Source organism: Nannobrachium achirus (assembly GCF_963921795.1).
Source record: "Nannobrachium achirus genome assembly, chromosome: 11".
NCBI classification, from domain to species: Eukaryota; Metazoa; Chordata; class Actinopteri; order Myctophiformes; family Myctophidae; genus Nannobrachium; species Nannobrachium achirus.
This window is the reverse complement of record NC_137820.1, coordinates 61,813,889-61,837,673: the sequence shown is the minus strand read 5'-3', so window position 1 is coordinate 61,837,673 and position 23,785 is coordinate 61,813,889. Positions and strand designations below refer to the sequence as shown.

The 23,785-nt window shown below is 40.9% G+C and overlaps 1 protein-coding gene across 1 annotated transcript in view; it reads left to right on the top strand.

Moving 5' to 3' along the window:
• Positions 1-549: 549 nt before the first annotated feature.
• parvaa (parvin, alpha a) overlaps positions 550-23,785 on the top strand; it is a 33,489-nt gene continuing 10,253 nt past the window's right edge. Inside the window, exons 1-12 of the mRNA XM_080737662.1 lie at positions 550-790; positions 6,610-6,699; positions 6,931-7,001; positions 7,368-7,470; positions 9,943-10,083; positions 11,982-12,097; positions 12,304-12,362; positions 16,700-16,719; positions 16,843-16,904; positions 17,252-17,320; positions 18,601-18,702; positions 23,299-23,371. Of these exons, the coding sequence (XP_080593788.1) occupies positions 652-790; positions 6,610-6,699; positions 6,931-7,001; positions 7,368-7,470; positions 9,943-10,083; positions 11,982-12,097; positions 12,304-12,362; positions 16,700-16,719; positions 16,843-16,904; positions 17,252-17,320; positions 18,601-18,702; positions 23,299-23,371 (1,045 nt within the window). The 5' untranslated portion in view covers positions 550-651. The remainder of the gene's footprint in view (positions 791-6,609; positions 6,700-6,930; positions 7,002-7,367; positions 7,471-9,942; positions 10,084-11,981; positions 12,098-12,303; positions 12,363-16,699; positions 16,720-16,842; positions 16,905-17,251; positions 17,321-18,600; positions 18,703-23,298; positions 23,372-23,785) is intronic.

Sequence of the window (23,785 nt, the reverse complement as noted above, 5' to 3'; positions counted from 1 at the left end):
CCTTAGAAGGATTTGAAATATTCAAAGACTTGCACAAACTTTCACAATTTTTCAAAAATAGCAAGCTTGCAGCGCAGTGAGCTTGTAGATCTGCTATTCGTCAATAATGCGTAATAATGCATTCAACATCTTGACTTTTTAGATGGGGGGGGGGGGGGGGGTCCGCGGCCAAATAAACATTAATTTAGGGTTCCTCAGTCCTTGACATGAAAAAGTTTGAGAACCACTAGTAAATCTGATGCACTCCTTTCCCTCCTCCAGAGGGGAGGGGCCATGACACAATGCACCAGAGGCGTCAATTGGTATATGGCAGGGTATGGCAGCTGCCAAACCTTGGCTACAGGAGGAAAAGAATAAAATGTAAATTCCTCGAATCCTCATGCCTGTTGCTAATAATTGCTAAGGTACGGCAACATAGGACATCAGTCATGTTGCCTTACCTTAGCTTTTGCTGAACTGACGCCACTGCAATGCACACCACAGCGCTCCGGAGTCAGAGAAAATCTCTGGAATTCCGTTTCCGCTTTTAGGGAGTGGACACTGTGGACACAGATTTCGCCACAGTCAAACAACTTTATTTCTTTTGGGGGGGAATCGACGCAAAGTATTTTCTGGACATTTATTCCCCTTTTGGATTAAACCTGACCAATAATGGCTTCCTCGCCGCAGAAATCACCGTCTTCTCCAAAGTCTCCCAGCACCCCGAAGTCGCCTTCTTCCAGAAAGAAAGATGATTCGTTTCTGGGAAAACTTGGTGGAACTTTGGCAAGGAGGAAAAAAGCCAAAGAAGGTAAGACAGAGTTAGATCTTTAAGATAATGGGCAAAAAAAAACTAGACAATTTTGTGAACTTTCATTAACGTGGCTTAAAACTGTGACATAGAATCTGATTAAAGTTTCAAGTTTAAAATGATCTTACCGAGAGACATTATACATTGTTTTTTTCCTAGCCATAAATCACAATTCTTGTAGAGAGTTAGTGCTTTTATTTTGGGACGTTTTCTAGAGAGAAAACGTCCCAAAATAAAAGCACTCTACAAGAGTTATGGCTAGTTTTTTTCCATGGGCATTGGGGCGGGTATTTAAGGTGGAAAAAGTTTGGATAATAGTCTTTATTGGCGAAGTGACGATTAGACACCATTATATAAATTAATACCAACATACAGAGTGTGATGCGGACTCCTTTGAGACTACTGTGGCTACGGTCCATGTCTGCTAGACTACAGTATATCCATGTAGGGTATTATTGACTCCCTGGAAATGTAATAACTGAGGAATGAGACCAGGGTAAACACAGTGTGTCTGCGGCTGCAGTGTAGGCTGGGCCCAGCAGCTGAACTCATGCCCTGCATTCCAGACACAAGCCTTGACAACACAACATAAAAACCCACACAAACCTTGATTCATTAAGAGATTGAATGAAGACTTTATTAGAAGTTTGCATAGAAAAAGGTACAGTTTCATCAACTTCCATGACGGTACAGTTCACTGGTACAAGGTCAACTATAAGGAGATCCTAGAAAAGCACTTGGTTTATATACACAGGAAACCATTGAAGTATCTCATATAACATTGAATGACAGACGGATAGGACACAGTACTATGCAGAGTAGATATAGTCAGGATAAAATAAAAAGATACAGTGCAAAAAATATATACATTAGGTAAATACAAAGAAGGGTCAGGGGAGGGTAAGGCTGGGCTAGGTAGGTTTGTGATGCATAAAGTGGTTCCTTTGTAAATAAGCTGACAAGATTACCAGGATCTCTTTTTAGTTGACCGTGTACCAGTGATTTGTACTGTCATGAAACTGTACTTTTTCCTATGCAAACTTTTTTTTTTTCAAATTCCCTTAACTCTGACAGTATACAAATGGAACCAAATCCATTTGTTCCCATTTGTATAATGTCAGAGTTACAAGTTGTAAGGGTCAATTTTGATTCCATGGAATCCACTTTGAGAACCACTGCCTTAGTCTATTTGCTGTTTTTATTGACACTAGCCCTTACCCGTTCAAAGATATGAGCTCCAAAATGATGTGCAGTGTGTGGGTTATGGGATGTGCACTGTGCACACAGTATATGAGGGATGGAAAGTAACTTTAACTGGTGCTTGCATGATGTAGGAGCATCAATGTAAGAAACCCGTTTCGTTTAATGGCTACAGAGATACTTTAATGTGGGTAGGATGTCCTGCATTGTGTCCTATGCTGCTCTCTCTTGTGTCAACCGTTGATTAAATTTAAGTCTGTGACGTTTATGACCATGGCTGCTAATGTAGAGGCAGGGGCGTCACAAGGGGGGGGGGGGGGGGGGGAGTGGGACGGAGTTACCAGGGCCCAAGGTGGAGGGAGGCTTCATTATTTTATACTTTAGCTATTGAAAAATAGCAGAATTACAAGCTCACAGTGTGGCACCGAGTGCTGCACTGCGAGCTTGTAGATCTGCTTTCTGCTAGATTTTGAAAAGTTGTGAAAATGTGTGCATATATGTCTTTTTTAAGCGGACATTTGTAACTCAAATTTTGCTTCTGGGGGGGGTCCCTGGAACTAAGTATTTTGAGATGGGGGTCTGTGGCCGAATACATATCATTGTGGGGGTCCTTCACATGAAAAGGTTTGAGCACCACTGACATATTCAAAGACTTTAACGATTTTTCAAAAATAGCAGATCTACAAGCTTGCGAGCTTGTATATCTGCTATTTTTCAATAGTTAAAGCACAAAATAATGCATTCCCAGTCTAAATGGGTTAAACCAGCTCCCCCCTATGAAGAACATTCTTGGGCGGGCCCGCAGTGAATCCTTGTACCCAGGGCCCAGAATTTGGTGAGACACCCCTGTCCTGTACAGGAGAGGAGAGAGAGTGAGGCCAATGACCTTGGAACAAGACTAACGGTTACAAGAGAGAGAGAGAGAGAGGAGCAGTGAAATAAAGAGAGAGAGAGAGAGAGCAGCAGTGAAATAAAGAGAGAGAGAGAGAGAGAGCAGCAGTGAAATAAAGAGAGAGAGAGAGAGATTGGAACAGTGAAATAAAGAGAGAGAGAGATTGGAACAGTGAAATAAAGAGAGAGAGAGAGAGAGAGAGAGATTGGAAGAGAGAGAGAGAGAGAGAGAGAGAGAGAGAGAGAGAGAGAGAGAGAGAGAGAGAGAGAGAGAGAGAGAGAGAGAGAGAGAGAGAGAGAGAGAGAGAGAGAGAGAGAGAGAGAGAGAGAGAGAGAGAGAGAGAGAGAGAGAGAGATTGGAACAGTGAAATAGAGAGAGAGAGAGAGAGAGAGAGATTGGAACAGTGAAATAAAGATGGTAGGGGAGAGAGGGAGAAGGTCATCTGAAGGGGAAGAAAAGGAGGGAATGAAAGAATATGAGCTCAGTAGCCGAAGCCATTTGGCTAATAAAGACTAGTGCATCACAATGTTCACAACACCAGCCACTGCGTGCGGATGTAGCAATAGTTGTAACAGGACTCGATTAGCTGTGAATATACTCAGGACAGATCATGCATAAACACAGATATCACATTATTTTGTTATCTGTGGTAGAAGAAACCTTTGTTGTTGCGTGTCATTTGTTGTGGAAGGCCATATTTGTGACAGGCTAGTTCAGTTGCGTTCTATGCTCTTGTGAGGATGAGTGGTAGGACAGAAGGCTGGTGCAGTTAGCCAGGGGACCAGGCTGGAGGCTGGGGGATGAAGAGAGACAGAGATGGGCTGTGGATCACTCTGCCCTCCAGGTAGGACACAGCACAAGCCTGTACGCAGTGTTGTTTTTGACAGCAAATTTTGATTTTGTTATAGTCATAGTCTTTTGAATAAAATGTAATTTAGTTTTAGTCATAATTTAGTCACCTGAAAAGTATTCGTTTTAGTCTAATTTTAGTAGACTAAATATCATTGGATTTTAGGCGATTGAATCAACAGGTGATTTAGTCAACTGAAATGTATTTTGGCAGGCCTTGATGGCATCGTAATGACTGACTTGGTTGTGTCTGCGACGTGTTGTGAGCTTGTAGATCTGCTATTTTCAGCACGCAACACCTGAGAGCAACCAAACATAAAATGACTCTCTTCTCCACTTGTCCTTCCCTAACGTTTTAGTCTAGTTTTTATTTTGTTGACGAAATTGTCAATATATTTCGTTTTTAGCTAGTTTTTATTTAGTTTTTATTTAGTTTTCGTCAGTGAAAAGAATTCAGTCGACAAACATTTTTCGTCATAGTTTAAGTCGACGATATCAACACTGCCTGTACGGCCACAGTGTGTTGGTTCTCTCGTGGTATACTGATTTAAAAGCTTGCTCCAGGATAAACAATTTATCTTGGGGTCTCTTCTTTCTGCCTTGCAAAAGAAGTTTGCAAGGCAGGAGGAGTGTGAGCGTAGTTATGCAAGAGTCAGAGTCCCTTAGAAGAGGCACTAACTAAGTTGTCTTCTCTTTCCTCGTTAATGAGCTTATATTTACTGGCAAGAATGTCCAGAAAACTATTATATTATGTAACTGACAGACAGTTATTAGAGATAGCCTTGTCTTAAATCCATCTACCAAAATGTTTGAATGCTAACAGCTAGGGCTGTGCGATATGAGTGCAAATCAATATCATGATTATTAAACTTTTTAAGCCACAATTACAATTAATGAACAGTTATTATCTTTTTACGTAGTCGAAATAGCAGATCTACAGATCTGTATATAGGCTATTTTCACAACTTTTAGTCATGATTCCACCATTGTACAACAAAGTATAAAATAGTGTTAAGTGGTTAATCAGAAGTCTTTTTTATTTCATTTACTTTATAGATTCATTTGTGGATGTTTCTGCCTTTATTGATAATACACAGACGGAAAATAGGGAGAGAGAGAGACGGGGAGTAACTCTCAGCAAAGATTGTCAGGATCGGGATTTGAACCCGCGACGCGGTGTCACGATTCTTTTCAGCATGCATACCCCCACAGGGGCTTAAAAAGTATAAACCGTTCCATTTTGGATGTGCTCACTTATCTGTAGGGAAGATGTCACTTGTTGTTTTCATTTGAGTTTGTGAGCTTGTAGATCGGTTATTTCTTAAATGATTTATTTATTTGTTAATTGGTTAAAAGTCAAACTTAGTTACCAGTAATAACTTAGTATGGAACCTTGAAGTGATGGGGGTGTTGTAACCGTGTGTGTGTGGTAGGGATGGAATGATATGAAAATTTCATATCACGATTATTGTGACCAATGAAATCGTGATTTACAATATTATCACGATAATCAAAATCCATTTTCCTGGGGCGGAACATTAGCCAAAAAATATCAGATCGCATCGCGTCGCGAGGTGTGAGCTTGTAGATCGGCTATTTTTGGGCAAAGACATTTGATAGAGAGTGAAAAAGTATATTTTAAGTACCTTTTACCAATTATAGAGGGTTTAAGAAAGTGGTACCGGATATGCAGCTCTGCAAATAAAAGGTGAATTGTTTCCAGCGCATGAAGGAGGACGACATAAATTAAATCTCCACAATACGATTATCGTGAGTGTTTTTTGTCACGATAAACGATAATATCACGTATCGTCCCATCCCTAGTGTGTGGATGGTGTTGATTAAGGGGATGTTACCCTGGGAGGGCAGAGAAATGTGCTGTGTGTGTGCTCCCAACATAGACTCACACACACACACACACACACACACACACACACACACACACACACACACACACACACACACACACACACACACACACACACACACACACACACACACACACACACACAGATTTCTAATGATCACATCTCCTCAGGTATCTGACTCACAGAGAGGAATGTCATGCTGGGACTCTACAAAGCTTGATGGCAGGCAGGAAGCAACAGTAGTCTTTTCTGGGCTGACATAAAGACAGCCCAATAGAAGCTTGGATAAATGTGTTTTAAGGATAGAGAGGCATCCAAACTACTACTCTGGAAAATGGTTTCCAGCAAGCTTTCTAGCAAGCTTTCTTGTTGTGTTCCATTAACTGTGTGCACATGAAGGCACCAGGTCTCAAGATGATTGGCCTATTAAGTTATAAGTGGCATTATAAAAAGCCAGATTCGGCAGCCTTGTTCTCAATGTCCGGTCTACGCCTTGGCCTGTTCATGAAACTGGATTGTAAATGCAAAAGTGTGAGATTGACTGTTCACCTAACCCTAACCCTTCACGCCGCTAACAGTCACATCACTGACTGCTTTACCTGTGTCCATCCATCCATTCTTTTTATGTGCTTTACCTGAGTCTAGAGTTCTCAAATTCTGCCCGAACCGACCATACCTAAACCCGACATTAGGGTAGAGTAGGGCCTAATATGTATGCTAATTAATCGGGCCGGGTAGGGCCTCGGGCTCAATGAAATGAAATGAATGTTTTTAAAATTATTTTATTACTTTTACCCTGTGATAGAGTTCTCAAATCTCCATACCCGACCCAATGTTTTCGGGCAGGGTATGGCCTAAAATGTATGCTTACTAGTAGGGCCGAGTTAGGGCCGGGCATTAATTTTCAGGCACGTTGAGAGAACTCTACCTGAGTCCATACATGTTTGTTGTGTGTGCATGCTGCTACAGAGCTTATCTAATGTAACGTGTGCATTCCCTCCCTCTCTTAGTATCTGAGCTTCAGGAGGAAGGCATGAATGCCATCAATCTTCCTCTCAGTCCCTCCCACTATGAGCTGGACCCTGAAGACACCATGCTTGGTAAGTGTTATTACTAACAGCACCTGTTGAACATGACTGTCTATGTGAGGTCTCGACTATGACCTGTGTACAGGTTACAGGTTTAATGGTTCGTCAAATGTAATCTATACATTTGCGTAATAAAGATCCCCAATGATACTGAAATAATTAGCCACTGCTCCTCTCTTACTATTTATTAGCTTCAACAAAATGTTACAACACTGATGTTTTGTTTTTTGCTGTCCCCGCCAGAGGAGAATGAAGTGCGCACCATGGTGGACCCTAACTCCAAGAATGATCGCAAACTACAAGAGCTTATGAAAGTAATGTCTTGTTTGGCTGTTCATCTAATATTATAATATGTCATTATGAACATCTCTCATACATACTAACAGGATCCTGAAGTGTGTGTGTGCGTGCGTGCGTCCGTGCGTGCGTGTACCCACACACTTCAAAACCTGTATATCGAACACAGTAACAGACACCAACAGAACTGTGTGAGAAGTTCTGTGCGTAACTAGTGTCCCTAGCTGTGTCCCTAAATAACCATAAAAACCAACATGAGAAAGAATCGTGATACAGCTGGGAAAAAATATCGCAATATTGTATTTTTCCATATCACCCACCCCTAGGAGAGAGTATGGATGGACTGGCCTTTAAAAGTCTGCTTTCTTGTTGTGCCCATCCAGGTGTTGATCGACTGGATCAACGATGTGCTGGTGGGGGAGAGGATCATTGTGAAGGACCTGGCTGAGGACCTGTTTGATGGACAGGTCCTGCAGAAGCTCTTTGGTGAGCTGAGCTGAAGTAGACTTCAGGAAGTTATACAGCATGGGGCTCAACAGTAGCCGACGCGACCGCGGTTTTCCCGGTGACCCTGAGCGCAACGGTGGGGGCGCGGGAGTGTGGGGAACACACCGCTGACTATTGCCGATGATGGAGAGGTTATAAATATAGCTTTATGTATCGAGACTGAGCCGAAGAGACTTGTCGCCAATTGCAAGACATTTAAAAGTTATTTGGGGCCCTGATGATAACCCCTTCTTCCCCCTAGCCCCCCTAGTGTTATTGTTTACAACCGCAATTATTCACATGTGGCAAGATCGCGGTTCCACTAGTTTTACTAGTAGGCTAGTGTAGGCTTAGAATCCTTTTCAGAAGTTAATTTAATGTTTTCCATTTAATGATTTCCTTTATCGTCATCTAATCTTGCGCTATAATGCATGCACACGACTGTTTTCGCCACGTTTTAAGGCCTAGTAGCCCTTTCAGAAGTTACTTAAACTGTTTTCGCCAGGTTTTAAGGTCTTATTTTAGTTGTTTCTCATATCCTTGCCCTCCTTGCCCATCGGCCCCATCGGCCCACACTGTTGCGCTCAGGGTCACCAGGAAAACCGCGGTCGCGTAGCTGACTGGATAGTCTGTCTGTCTGTCCACCACATAATCACAGCTGGAGACCTGTGTTCTTTCTCTGCCCACAGTTTCCTGTCTTAGCAGTTGTGCGATCTATACTGTGTGTGTGTGCGTGTGTGTGTGTGTGTGTGTGTGTGTGTGTGTGTGTGTGTGTGTGTGTGTGTGTGTGTGTGTGTGTGTGTGTGTGTGTGTGTGTGTGTGTGTGTGTGTGTGTGTGTGTGTGTGTGTGTGTGTGTGTGTGTGTGTGTGTGTGTGTGTGCGCGCGCGCTTGTGCGTGTGTGCGTGTGCGCGCCAGTGGTGGAAAATACTCATATGTTTTACTACTAAAAGTATCAATACTGCAATGTGGAAATACTCTGTTCTAAGTAAAATTCCGGAATTCAAAATTGACTTGAGTAAAAGTATAAACGTTTAGGTGTCAACATGTACTTAAAGGACAACAAGGGTTCATATTTTAGATTGTAATTAGGGAAATCGTTTTAGCGATTTTAAGGATTTTGATTTCAGTGGATGGGGGCATGCGTGTGGCTAAATATGTCTTTTTAGACAGAATAAGCCCATTCCCAAGTTGCACCACAACCTTTATTGGGCTGGTGTGACTTATGGGGGCTAGTAGTGTTACTGTAAATAGTAATAAAGAAATCAACAGCTTATTGTTTGTAAAAAGACATATTTAGCCACTTGTGTGCAGTAAATAGAAAGAAGTAAATGAAAACATTTTAACACTCATTTCTTTTCTCTCGTTACAATCTAAAATATGAACCCTTGTTGTAAAAAGTTGAAAATACTCATTATGCAGAATGTCCCATTGCCATTTCACAAGTTTTCAAATGTATGAAATGTAAACAAATAAAATAGCAGATCTACAAGATCAATTGTAGATCAGCTATTTTTTAAACAGACAAAATTGATATAGGGCTGAAGTGGTTAATGTATGTTTTTAAATCAAAATCTACAAAGTAACTAAAGTTTTCAAATAATTGTAATGAAGTCAAAGTAGTAATATTTGCCTCTGAGATGTAGTAGAAGTAGAAGAAGTATTGAAAATTGGAACTACTCAAGTAATGTAAGAAATAACCTCAGAATTGTACAGTACTACTGTGTAAATGTACTTGGATACTTACTTGTGTATGTGTATGTTTGTGTGTTGCTCTCTTTACCCTCAACCCTACTTACCCATTTAGAACGGGTACACATTATTGTGTTTCATTATTTTATGCTTTAGCTATTGAAAAATAGCAGATATATAAGCTCACAGCACGGCACCGAGTGCCGCGCTGTGAGCTTGTATATCTGCTATTTTTGAAAAATTGTGAAAATTTGAATTTTGACCCGATTCTATAAGTGTCTTTTGAATCCTTCTAAGGTTTTTTGAAAAACCTATGTTTCTATGTCAGCAATCTGGCCAGCCATCGTCAAAGAAAAGGTCCTTTTCACTTACCTGTAACTGGAGCTCGGTTAGTCTGTTCTTGAGAGACAACTATGTCAGTGGCTCTCAAACGTTTTCATGTGAAGGACCCCCAAACTGATATTTATTTGGCCACGGACCCCCATCTCAAAATATCTAGTTCCAGGGACCACCCCCAGAAGAAAGATTTGAGTTACAAACGTTTGCTTTAAAAATACATATATTCAAAGATTTGCACACATTTTCACAACTTTTTCAAAAAATAGCAGATCTACAAGCTCGCAGCGCGGCACTCGGTGTCGCACTGTGAGCTTGTATATCTGCTATTTTTCAATAGTTAAAGCATTCGATAATTCTAGGCCTAAATGGGTTAAGCTTTCTTCCCTTTAGTTTCAGTTTGGTCTAGAAATTGACAGTTCGGTGTGCATGTGTGTGTGTTGCAGAAAAGCTGGAAGGAGATAAGCTCAACGTGGCAGAGGTTACCCAATCAGAGATCGCCCAGAAGCAGAAGCTCCAGACTGTCCTGGAACGCATCAACGACTCACTCAAGCTCTCCACCAGGAGCATCCGCTGGAATGTTGACTGTAAGACACCAGTTACAATACTGACTAGTAAGACGCCTCAGGGCGACAAGCGACCTCGCACCATGTCTTGAGGGGTCTCCATATATGGGCATAAAAGGAATTTTCCTTCCCCTGGCCTGGCATCACAGGGATCTCCATAATTACAGTATGACACAGAGTTACAGTGATGTGGCACAGAGTCACAGTGATGTGGCAAAGATATGAGCGATCTCCATATATGGGCATAAAAGGGATTTGGTTCCCCCCATCACAGGACGCCCATATATGGATTCTGTTAGTGTGGTATGTGGCCCATGTGGGATTCTGTTAGTGACATCACAGTGATGTCAGAACGTGATGTCAGAGCGGCAAACCCATAGACCGTAAAAAAGCATACACGGATGGACATGATGCCGTTTCTCAAACTAAACTGCGACCTTCGGTCGCAAAAAACAAATAAGAGCCCAAAAACTCACAATATGGATCCACTTTTTACTGCATGTGTTGAGTGAACCAGCTGTTGCTGGTCAGCTGTCGTGTGAAATACGATTCTTTTTTTAATCTGAATCATCAACGCTCTGGCATTTGGAAGACAATTCTGCAGCTCATAGCATGTTAGATAGATAGATAGATACCTTTATTATCCCAAGGGGGAAAATTTGTTGCCCAGAGGCAGCACAGCAGTATAAGGTATTAAGGTTATTTACAAAGTTACAGAGAAGTATGAAAAAGATAAAAAGAAAAAACAAGAACAGAGTACAGAGTACAGTAAGTACAGTAAGAGAAGAAAAAGACGGAAAAAAAGTAAGAAAAAGAGAGAAAGAAGGAAAATACTGCAGAGCTACAACCAAATGGTCTTCCCTCAAGGGGCGACCACTAGAAATGTTGTACTATTATAAGGACAGATGCAGCCAAGGTTCCAGTGGATCATTAAAAAGTCTTATATTTGTCCATATCTATGTACAGATACCCTGGATGCAGCAAAAGTAAAGATATTTTGAAATATGTATGTTCCCTCAAGTAAAAAGCTTATTTTGTTCCTGTCTAAAGCAGCGTAAAACACATTGAAAATAGCAAATAGCTTTCCCCTTTGTTTATGCCTGTTATCATCCTCTGTTAAAAAACCTTATAAAAACCACTTCATCTGATGCGACCTAAATGCGTCCCATGATCCAGTGAACATCTGAAAGTATTTTAGAAGGCTTTTAGCTTGCTTTCTGGAACGTACTTCTGATACGGCGCACAATCAAAGGCCTGCTTTGCCACTTAATTTTATCCTTCCATTTGAGGCTAAATTGTTTGCAAACAAAAGACATGTCCTTCAGTGTGTTCGATTAGACAGTGGTATATCTGGCTTTATATAATACACATCCATTTTATAAGTGAACTGACATTTTGTGTTCTCCACTAACCAGCTCAGTGGACTCGTGGTTAATCGCAATTATTTTGCATAATCGTCATAATCGTTTCCATGTTGAGAAATGTTAATATAGTTACAAACACTTTAAAAAAAAACGTGGAAATAGCAGATCTACAAGCTCACAACGCGTTACAATGCAACGCGTTGTGAGCTTGTAGATCGGCTATTTCCACTATCAATGTTTTTAAGTATAAAATTGTCAATTTAATATGTCAGTAATTTCTTTGTATATTTAAGTTATGTGTCATGATTGCAAAGCCTAAAAGCCAAACAGGAATGTAATTGTCAACGACAAAAACACAATTAAATCGTTAATCGCAATTATTTGAGTGACAATTAATCGTCATGTAAAATGTCATAATCGTGACAGCCCTATGTACAGTAATTCATCATCTCTGTTAGAAATTGGAAGGTATCTATTCATAGCTAGCTTGAAATGTTTATTTTATATTCATTGTTTATTTTGTTTCTCTATTCCTGTCTGTCTTCCCCTTGCTAGCTGTCCACGCTAAGAGTATAGTTGCCATCCTTCACCTGCTGGTGGCGCTGTCGCAACACTTCAGAGCGCCAATCAGATTGCCAGATCATGTGTCCATTCAAGTTGTGGTGGTCCAGGTGGGTGTTACTCTGTGTGTGCGTGTGCGTGTTCGTGTGTGTGTGTGTGTGTGTGTGTGTGATTGTTCCCCTTTGCTGCTAATTCAGCTTTGAATTTCTGTGCTCTGTTATAGACATGCTGTTCATTTGTTAGTGTCCTGTTTCAAGCATTCAGCACAATGAAATAAGAATACTGTTGTACATTAATCCTCCTCACTGGCTTCCAGAAAAGAGAGGGGATCCTTCAGTCTAGACAGATTCAAGAGGAAATCACAGGCAACACAGAGTAAGTAATGGATGAGAGTCAATAATTGATACAAAACAGAATCATGTGTACGAGTGATAATTAGTCCCCCCAGGAATCCGCGGAGAAAAGGTTCTGATACCGTGGAGAACGGTCTTGATTCTGCGGTATTCTGCGAAGAACAATTCTTGATTCCGCGGACATTAAAAAACAACCTAAAATGACCAGTTCTCAAGCAAACAAATTATGTAGTCATAATAATCATGTAAAACCCTTCATGAAATAGCTACAATTAATTGTGGGCTCGCCTGGAAGGCGAGCACACGTATGTTATCTTCATTATTTATTTCTATACTATACTAGTCAGTATCCTCAAAACTTTGGCGCGCTTCATCTCTTAAACGCTTACACCTTTCAACACCATTCAAATTTTTATGTGTTCAGCTTACTGAGGACACGTGTGCTTGTACTTTTGGTTTTGAAATGTTTTGTAGTATAAATATAAAAAAATAAAAATGTTTAACTTTAAGCACCCAATGCATTTCCAATGGGTTTAGTAGAGTGGAGAGAAGGATAATAGACCCATGTTTATGTTAAGGCGCTGTGGCTGCAGTGTTCACACTTCAGATATGCTATCTATATCATTGCGTTCACACAGGTCTGCTCTCTGATTTGATCCAAATGTCTAAGCTGTGTGATGTATAAAACTATAGTTATAGTTAAAACTATAAATAAATGTCCCTCTCCACTCTACTGATTACACAGCTGTGATCAAGAATCAAGTCCGGGCGATGGGATGTAAATCCCATAGCCATATATCCTAGAGCCCGCAGGGACAGTCAGCCATATTAGTGGTTGTTGTTGGTTGTCAGGGAGATATCAAAACCAATGCATTTCCAAGTCAGATCCACAAACACAATAAAAGCCATGCTCCACTCCTCAGTCTGGAGTGGCCACATAGAAGAACGCCTTGGTTATAGACATAGTGGAGGACAGATGTGATCTGGGATTGTTAGCCTACAGTATATGCACTCAATATACTCCACTACAGTTGGAGTCCATTTGACAGTTGCTGGTTCCCAAACACAGAATCAAAAATGTAGATCTAGAACACATAGAATATGTACAGTACAGTAAGGTTCAGTAGAGTACAGTAAAAGTACAGTAAGGTTCAGTAGAGTACAGTAAAGTACAGTAAGGTACAGAAAGGTACAGTACAGAAAGGTACAGTAGAGTACAGTACAGTAAGGTACAGTAAAGTACAATACAGTACAGTAAGGTACAGTAGAGTACAGTAAAGTACAATAAAGTACAGTAAAGTAGAATAAAGTACAGTAAGGTACAGTGGAGTACAGTAAAGTACAGTAGAGTACAGTAAAGTACAGTATAGTAAGGTACAGTAGAGTACAGTACAGTAAGGTACAGTACGGTACAGTAGAGTACAGTATAGTATAGTACAGTAAGATACAGTACAGTACAGTAAGGTACAGTAGAGTACAGTACAGTAAGGTACAGTAGAGTACAGTAAAGTACAGTAAGTTACAGTAGAATACAGTAAAGTACAGTACAGTAGAGTACAGTAAAGTACAGTAAGTTACAGTACAGTACAGTACAGTACAGTAAGGTGCAGTACAGTATAGTAAGGTACAGTACAATACTGTAAGGTACTGTACCTTACAGTACCTTAAAGTATCCTATTTGTTGGGTTGGAATCGAGCCCACACTGTTTCGAAGGAACAGTATTTCTAGTTGTAATTTGTGGTCTGGTTAGATCAAATATTCGAATAATAAAACAAATATAAATCTAATATTATTTTTTAAAATTGTTATTGTTTTTAATAATTACTGTCTGTTGCAAAGACAATATTGTCATCCAAGCATCCTGTGAATGCCAAAGGCAGGGGTTAAAGTTCTCAGTCCTGGGGACTGATTTCAGTCTTGAGGATTCCATAGGGGCTATGGATCAGTCCATGGCGTGAATGACAAAGTTAGAACTTCAGAAGATACTTCTATAAAATGAAGCATGGATTGGCTGGCACACACACACATTCAGTGAAGGCAGATCAGAGGAAGATCAGGGTCATGGTCTGAAAATAAATTTTATTTTGACTTTAACCCCTGCAAAGGTCATGCCCAGCAGCCCAGTGGTGTACAATTTACAATTTAAGCATTTAGCAGACGCTCTTAATCCAGTGCGTTTTACAACAGCGAGGAATACATCAATACATCAACATCAATACATCTAATGGAAAGAAATAGCAGGCAAATCTAAGAAAACAGGTAGACAAGCACCTATTCAGTAAGAAGTTCATAACAACTTATAACGTAAAAAACAAAACAAACAAAAAAACATGTAGCTAATCATCTTGTAACTACAGTGCAAGTAATGTTACTTTTTGGAGCTGTGTGGAGCTCCCTATACATGGCCGTGTGTGTATCCGTCCGTCTATGTATGTGGGTATGTATGTGGGTCCGTATGTAGCCTCAAGAATGTGGTAGTACCTTTTATGACCACACATGTTAAGGGAGGGGCGCTGTTTTCAACTGCAATACACACACACACACACACACACACACACACACACACACACACAGCTCCACTTCGAACAGAGGTTCGATTTTTATGTGAGAATTGGCAATGGCAAGCAAGTGTCTTCTTTTTTCTTGTCTTTGCTTAATCTCAAATGGTATATACCAGACCCTCACCCTAAAATACTATTATTATTTCTTTAATGGTTGGTTGCATAGACGTGCAATTGTAATTATAGAAGAGATATGATATCACTGTTAGCTGAGGCATTCATCTTTTTAACGCACGCACGCACGCGCACGCACGCACGCACGCACGCACGCACGCACGCACGCACGCACGCACGCACGCACGCACGCACGCACGCACACACACACACACACGCAGCACCTTTCCCACTCCCAGGCAGTCCTGCAGGCTGACAGCAGCAGCTGGGGTGATAACGACAGGCCAACATACACATACACAAACACACATTTTGTCATGGTAGAATATTCTGTTAATAACACACACACACACACACACACACACACACACACACACACACACACACACACACACACACACACACTCACACTTGGTCACAGTGGAAATGTGGTTATTACCATAACACCAGGACCATTGCCCAGACCTGCCTACCACTGCCATCACAGATTAGTGTGTGTCTGTGTGTGAGTGTGTGTGCACGCTTTCACATGCACAAGCATGTGTGGATGTGTGTGGCGTGTGTGTGTGTGTAAGCCCATGTCTTGCTGGCCTGTCCATTGTGATATCTGGTCCTGGGGGAGTTTTGACACTGCAGTAATCCTTGTGTTCTACACCGAGTGACCCCTTAAACAATAATGTTCTTCTACGTGGCAGCATTGTAACAGCGGTAGAATGCAGTAGAAACCCTGTGTGGACAGTCAGTGGCAGCACATCGTCATCCATTGTATCAATACCCAATAGTGTTCTTTTCTGTCGTTGATATCAGAGTAATGTGGCATCGTGTGCGGCTATAATAACAACAATCATACCCATGGTAGGGCTGTTGTCTGTGTAATGGGAATGCCCAAGGCACACGTACACAGTTCAATCCTCCGTGGTCATTTAACTCTTTCAGAGTCACAAATGGATGAATGAACACTGTGGATTTGGCTGTGTGCTGTACAGTATTGTCTATTGTTAATGTTAAGGTATGTTTGTTTGTTGGTGCTCATTCTGCTGAGACAAGCTTTCCATTGCAATATTGTTCTGCTGGCATTTACTCTCGTTTTGGGCTTCCCTGACACTGAGCTTAAAATGAACAAAGTGTAAAAATTGCCAATATATGTTGTCTTTTCTTTTCCTTATTACTGTGGGAGAGTGCAATCATTCAATGAACCAAGCAAAAAAGGTGAACACCCAAAGAACAGTATTGCAGGCCTGCCAGGCCATTTTGACCATTTTTGGAGGGGCGCTACCCACACGTTTGGCTGTGTTGCTCATTCCACGAATGCCAGAACCTTACAATCTGTAAAGGTGACAAATCAACGATAACAATGATATCAAACACAATACCATTTGGCATAATTAAAGGGGAGATATAATGGACCGAATGTTGACACATTTTGGGTCGGCGCTACCCACACGTTTGCCTGTGGTGCTCATTCCTCGAATGCCCGATGCTTACACACTGTACCTCCTTGTAAAGGTGACGAATCAACGATAAAATGATATAAAACACAATACAAATTGGTATTATTAAAGGGGAGATAAAATGGACTGAAGTCAAGTTTCCTTTCTTTTTGTGCTGAGTTTATTTTGTATTTGTATCTCCCGTTCTTATTTCTCTTTCTTCCCCCTCCCCAATCTCTTCTCCATCTCTTAGGGCATTCTCTGGGAGGCATGGTATGTTGTGTGAATTTCTTTGACATTTTAGTTTTTCAAACCATTTATGTTTGTTCCGTTTTTTGTGACGTTTTTGTTTTTCAAACCATTTATGTTTGTTCTGTTTTTGTGATCCTTTTCTAGAACGCGACGCTTTTGACACTTTGTTTGACCATGCACCAGACAAGCTGAACGTCGTCAAAAAGGTAGTGTGTTTGTGTGTGTAATTGTACTGTATTATTACTAGAGACTAGTAGAATAAACAATTAAATTGTAAATTGTAAATCAAATTGGAAAAAAATATTTTTTATTTTCAATGTCTTCACAAGAATAGTATTTCAAACGTGTGTGTGTGTGGGGGGGGGGGGGGGGTGTGTGTGTTTGTGTGTGGGTGTGTGCGCGCATGCGTGAGTGTGGTATATCTCTTTATGTAAGCGCTATGTAATTGTGTAATGTTAATACATATTGTATTGTGTGTACAGGTCACTGTGCACATCTGAGTGAGTGTTTTGCTAGCCTGTCTGTGACAGAACGGTCCTTCATGTTTCCTCAGACACTGATCACATTTGTGAACAAACACCTGAACAAGCTCAACCTGGAGGTGTCTGAACTGGACACACAGGTAGGGGACACACTGTATGCACACAAACACACATTTCATGTTTATAACCAAATAAATTCAAGTTTATAGTCAGGCTATTATTATCGAAAAATTATCGATATCGAGGTATCAACGTGCAAGGTATACATATCGACGAAGACGGCTTGAAATGAGGTATTGTTGTATGTGTCAAATTAATTAACAGACATACTATGCATGCACGTAGCACATGCAAAAAAGCAGTCCATCTGTATACCAGGTGTGGTTATTTCAATAAAAACCTACCTAACCCGTCTATGTGTACTGTGCAGTGTGCATGCATGGATATGCTATTCATTATCTGGGTTAGGCAGGCAGTGGACCTAAAGCAGTAAACATTAAAAACTATGTAACGCAATTGTTTTGACTAATAACGTGATTAATATCGATATCTAGGTATTCAACAACGTTATCGAATATCGACGTTTTTCCAAGTAGGTCCTGCCTGAACATATCTTATGTTGTACAGAAACACCTTGCTACTGATATAGATTTTCAGTACTTGACCCATTTAGGCCTAGAATTATTGAATGCTTTAACCAGTGAAAAATAGCAGATATACAAGCTCACAGCGCGGCACCGAGTGCCGCGCTGCGAGCTTGTAGATCTGCTATTTTTGAAAAAGTCGTGAAAATGTGTGAAAATCTTTGAATATATGTATTTTCAAAGCGAACGTTTGTAACTCAAATTTTGCTTCTGGGTGGTCCCTGGAACTAGATATTTTGAAATGGGGGTCCGTGGCCAAATAAATATCATTTTGGGGGTCCTTCACATGAAAAGGTTTGAGAACCACTGACATAATAGTGTCTCAAGAACAGACGAACTGAGCTCCATTTAAGTGAAAAGGACCTTTTCTTTGACGATGGCTGGCCAGATTGCTGACATAGAAACATAGGTTTTTTCCCAAAATCTTAGAAGGATTCAAAAGACACGTATAGAATCAGGTAAAAATTCTGATTTTCACGATTTTTCTAAAATAGCAGATCTACAAGCAGATCTGAGCTTGTATATCTGCTATTTTTTTATATTTAAAGCATAAAATATTGCGTCATAATGTGTTCAGGCCTAAATGGGTTAATTGCTTGATGTAACTGGTGATATTAATGAGCTTTCATTGAAGTTAACATTATGACGAGCCTACGCAATTGGTGTACATTAAAAACTAAATGTAGGAAACGTAAAATGAAGGGACTCAAACCACAAATGGGTCCTGAGTGTTTGGGAAACAGTGGCGTAGTTGACTGGTTGCGATGCACTTTAAGTTTGCAGATGGAGTGTACCTGGTCTTACTGATGGGTCTGCTGGAGGGATACTTCGTCCCTCTTTACAACTTCTTCCTCACGCCAGAAAACTTTGACCAAAAGGTAGTACTTTATTGTTTTTGTTTTTTTTCCTTTTTTTTTCCATACAAAGCCCCTTTCCCACTGACATGTAACGCCATCAATCAATTGGCAATGTTCCGTGTTGGCATCATGGGAAGAGGAGCTGCATGGCTATTGCCGTTTTATTCTCTCTCCTTCAGTCTCCCCACTCTCGACCTTTTATCGTTTCCCATTTAACATTTCCCACCGTCAAAATAGTTTTTTTGCCTGCATAGATCATCAACACTAGCCTATGTCAGTTTTACATTCTCTCTCTCTCTCTCTCTCTCTCTCTCTCTCTCTCGCTCTCTCTCTCATGACTTTCCTTGAGTGGGTAATGGGGAAAGGTGTATAATTCATCCCGCTCAATTTCCCCATAAATATGGGGGAACTCTTCATTTCTCCACTGTCCTGTTAACTCTCAAATACCTGGAACGCGCCCGAGTCGCGTTAGATTTTAACCACTTTAACCATTATTGTATGCTTTAACTTAAGAAAAATAGCAGATATACAAGCTCACAGCGCGGCACCGAGTGCCGCGCTGCGAGCTTGTAGATCTGCTATTTTTGAAAAATCGTGAAAATGAGTGCAAGTCTTAGAATATCTTTGACCCGATCTTTGACCCGACTAAATCCTTCCTCTAAATCATGCTGTTCTCAAACCTTTTCATGTCAAGGACCCCCAAAATTACAGGTATTTGGCCACGGACCCCCATCTCAAAATATGTTGTCCCAGGGACCACCCAGAAGCAAATATTTGAGTTACAAATGTTCGCTTTTAAGTAGATATATTCAAAGACTTGCAAAAAAAATCATGATTTAAAAAAAAATAGCAGATCTACAAGCTCGCAGCGCGGCACTCGGTGCCGCGCTGTGAGCTTGTATATCTGCTATTTTTCAATAGTTAAAGCAGTCAATAATCCTAGGCCTAAATGGGTTAAGTCTAAACACATTGATCTTTGATATGCTTTGTAAATACAGTTCCTTGCATAATTATAATTATTGGATAACTGTTAAAAACCCAACTTGGAACAGGAGAGCTGAGTTGAGGTGCTTTTAGGTGCACCTGACCAGCTGTCATAATTCTTTGATTGATTGATTGATTGATTGATTGAAGAGTTTTTTTAGCAGCAAAAAGTACAGTTTCATGACACAAATCACAAATCACTGGCACAAGGTCAACTAAAAGGAGGTCCTAGTAAGCTTTACGGCTTATTTACACAGGAACCACTTTATGTATCTCATATAACATTGAAAGACAGACGGATAGAACATAGTACTTTACATAGGATTAATTACATCAATTACAAAAGCAGAAAGATGGGGAGAAAAAACATGATTAGTGGAGCTGCCTCTGGTGTTGTGATTGTGAACATCCTTGACCTTTAGGAAGTAGTTTGTCAGGTACATGGGTATCTTGGAGGTGTAGTGTATCTTGTACACCAGGCCCATTGCAAGATGCTGTACTCTGTCAGCTACTTCGAGCCACCCCACGCTTTCGTGGTGATGAACGTGGGTTGTTGAACTGGTCAGAAAGGAACACATGAAGAAATGGTCCTCTTGCACTGGGCCGTGGCTCATTAAATAACATTACAATGGTTCTCCTGTAGGGACACACCAGAAACGGGACATTGGTCCATCTGTGTTTTCTGTACTTGTAGTTGTAAGAAACACTATCTTAAATCAATACTCCATCTTGGAAGAAGCCTTAAGCACTCCAGAGCCAGTACTCCTACAATGAGTGGACTGATAAATGCCATCCATTGTCCCCAGAGTCAATTCTGTGCACAGCCATCCCTTTCTCTCCATCGGCCTCTGTAGTACTATGGTATTCTGAGCAGGCAGTCTGCAGGGACGCCACAGAAACCTTGTGTTTGGGTCCTGTCCAGTGGGCTTTGCCAACTTGCGAGAGCAGAATGGGCATCAGTGCTACAGTGCACACAATGCGTGCGCGCGTCTGTGTGTGTGTGTGTGTGTGTGTGTGCCCAAACACACACACAGACAGACTTGGCCAGATAGAACAGGCACTAGCCTCACAGCATCTGTAATCTCCTATTGCACAGGGAACTGTTGGAGTGGCTAGGGGGTTTAACTCTATTACTCTGTGTGTGAGAGTAGCGTACAAGGGCCTAGGGGGGCTATTGATGATAGGGTGGGGGTAGGGGGGCACAACGAAGGCAGCAAAACAGCACTCGTCCACTGGTTTGATATCTTGGTTGAATATGTTTAGTTCAGTGACACTCTTCTATTTGTACTGTATTAGACATACAGTAGTAAAGCCTCTCAATCGACACTCCAGTACTTCACAACAATACTTGCACACATGGCATGCACATAATGACATAATGTTCAGATAATACAAGGTATTTCTACCATATTTATCTTTAACGCTCTGTCTTGGCTCTCTGTCACTAAATCACTTTTGTAGTATCAGTATCAGTGCCTCAAAACAACTCACCATTAAGGCAATACACTATTTCACTTCTCATCGTTTTCTAACATGATGCAAAACACTTAACGCAGTTGTCATAATGTAGATGCAATTCTCATTCCATGTCGACATCCCAGGCAAAACAAATAGTTACTGTATGTACATTTTCCATTTGCATTGACACAGATGCTCATTAGGTAAAATATAGCATTCACAATATAGTGTGAGCATTGTGCTTGTTCAAAAGATAAGGCCAGCATGATGGGTGATCAAATGCCGTCGGTTCCATTCCACAAATGCAAAGTGTGAACACCATACTCTCAATGGTATGCGCTAATGCTGAGGCTTCCAGTGCCCTGGTTCTACGTAAAAGAAAATGGAGAAGAAGTAGGTATTCATGCACGGATTGTCTGAGTGCATGGTGGTGGGACAGGAGTGCACAGAGGACTTCTGACACATGTGGTTATCATAGCATTGTTTAGTTTCTTTTGCACGGGCAGTAAATTTTTAACCCATTTAGGCCTAGAATTAGAAGGATTCAAAAGACACTTATAGAATCGGGTCAAAATTCTAATGTTCACGACTTTTCAAAAATAGCAGATCTACGAGCTCGCAGCGCGGCACTCGGTGCCGCGCTGTGAGCTTGTATATCTGCTATTTTTCAATAGTTAAAGCATAAAATAATGATACACAAAATGTGTACCCGTTCTAAATGGGTTAAGTACTCAATTAACATTTCAACTTCTATACATCTATAACATTATCGTATAACAAAGAACTGTATTATTATGGCAAAGATGCCATCTCTCTTTGTAATTGTAATTAGTCTTTTTACTTTTATTTTACATGTTTTCTCCCTATTTTCACGTGTCTACAGTATGTGTCTGTTGGTGTACAATGTGTGTATTGTGTAAGCAATTTACCCCGAGTGAGAGGACATTATGCTCTCATAATGTCCGCAGTGAGGGTGTTATCGGACGAGGCGCAGCCGAGTCCGATAACACACTCACTCAGGACATTATGAGAGCATAATGTCCGACCCCGAGTGGTAAATAGCTTTTCTACCACTTTTTCCTGTATACATGAAAGAAAACACATAGTTGTAACTTGCAAGGATCTTAAGTTACAATCATTATTGCCTATAAAACTTCCGCGAGACAGCAGATAGTTCCACCAACAACATCTTCTACTCACCAACAGATGGCGCCAACTCCATACTAATCCATGCGTCTAGCTTACAGCTAAGCTAACGTCAGTTAAAAGCACCGTTCCGGCCGTAAATAGAGCCTGTTCGCTTCCAGAAAGGCATAGGTTCAGAAAAAAGGGGCTTTAAAGTTGGCGGATTGCATTGGATCCAAATAAATCGGCGACGATAGTACGCACGTTAGTAAACATAGGACCGCTGCGACCTTCATTTGTTGGTTGGGGGACTACCTCCTGAAGTCCCCGGATGTACACTGAGGCGCATTGATCTCGGACACACAACTTTGCGGCAGTTGTCCTCTCATAACCTCCGGAATTTAGCCAATCAGAATCCAGTATTTGAACACGTGACTCGAAAAAGTGGTAGAAATAGTTTGTTATCCTTTGTGTTCGTTTGTCATGTCAAAATAAAATCACAAAAACCCCAAAAATTAAATACAAAATGTTTCAGGAAAGGTTTATCTTGGGAGCGTAGCTACAAACTTTTACAGAGACGAGTGACCATCTGTATGTCTCGTTTGCATTGTGTTTGTTTGTATGTCAACACAGAAACATTGGTTAGAAATCTCAGACGTAAGGTCTTATTTAAGTGATACGTACAAAGTGCAACAAAGCTTTTGATAAACGAGGGGCCAGAGTGTTTGTGCAGCTGCTGAAGGCTTATGGCCTTACAGTACGGACCGGTGCTATGTTTGCCCACATAGGAAGCGGCGGTAGATGGATTGAATTGACCCTGAGCGTATTGTGGTTTTTATCGACCCGTTCCCACATTCTCTTATCGCGGTGGAATTGTCTGTGTACCCATATGATTGTACACGTTCACCTGAACCTGTTGGTGTGTATCTGTGTATACACACAAGTGTGTGTGTGTGTCTGTGTGTGTTCATGTACTTTTGTGTGCAAACATTTTAAATGCATTAGCTTGCCTGCTTATTCATTGTGCCTAACAGCCTTGTCTGTCTGCAGGTCCACAATGTGTCCTTCTCTTTTGAGTTGATGCAGGACGGTGGTCTGGAGAAACCCAAACCCAGACCCGAAGGTAAGAATTGATATTCTTTTACTTTTCTCTTTTTTATTTTTGAAGCGGTGAAAGCCGCTTCCAAGGAGTGGCTTTGTGTGTCCCATTCATGTCCATATACTATGGTCATTCCAGTCCAGAATTAACAGGTTGTATCTGTCCCGTACATGTCCACATATGGACATTCCAGTCCAGAATGAACAGGTTTTATCCGTCCCGTACATCCAGAATATGTGTGTATCGTCCGTCCCGGTCTGATGATTGGATGATTAAAAATGTCCAATGAGACCATACTTTGAGGATTGGTCAAGCTTCACATGACAATTCGGCCCTCCAGATAAAATCATTCATTCATTCAGAATTGGAAGAATGTATAGATCTAGAACACATAGAATAAAAGTTCACCGCTTCACTTCGAACCAAGGTTTGATTTGC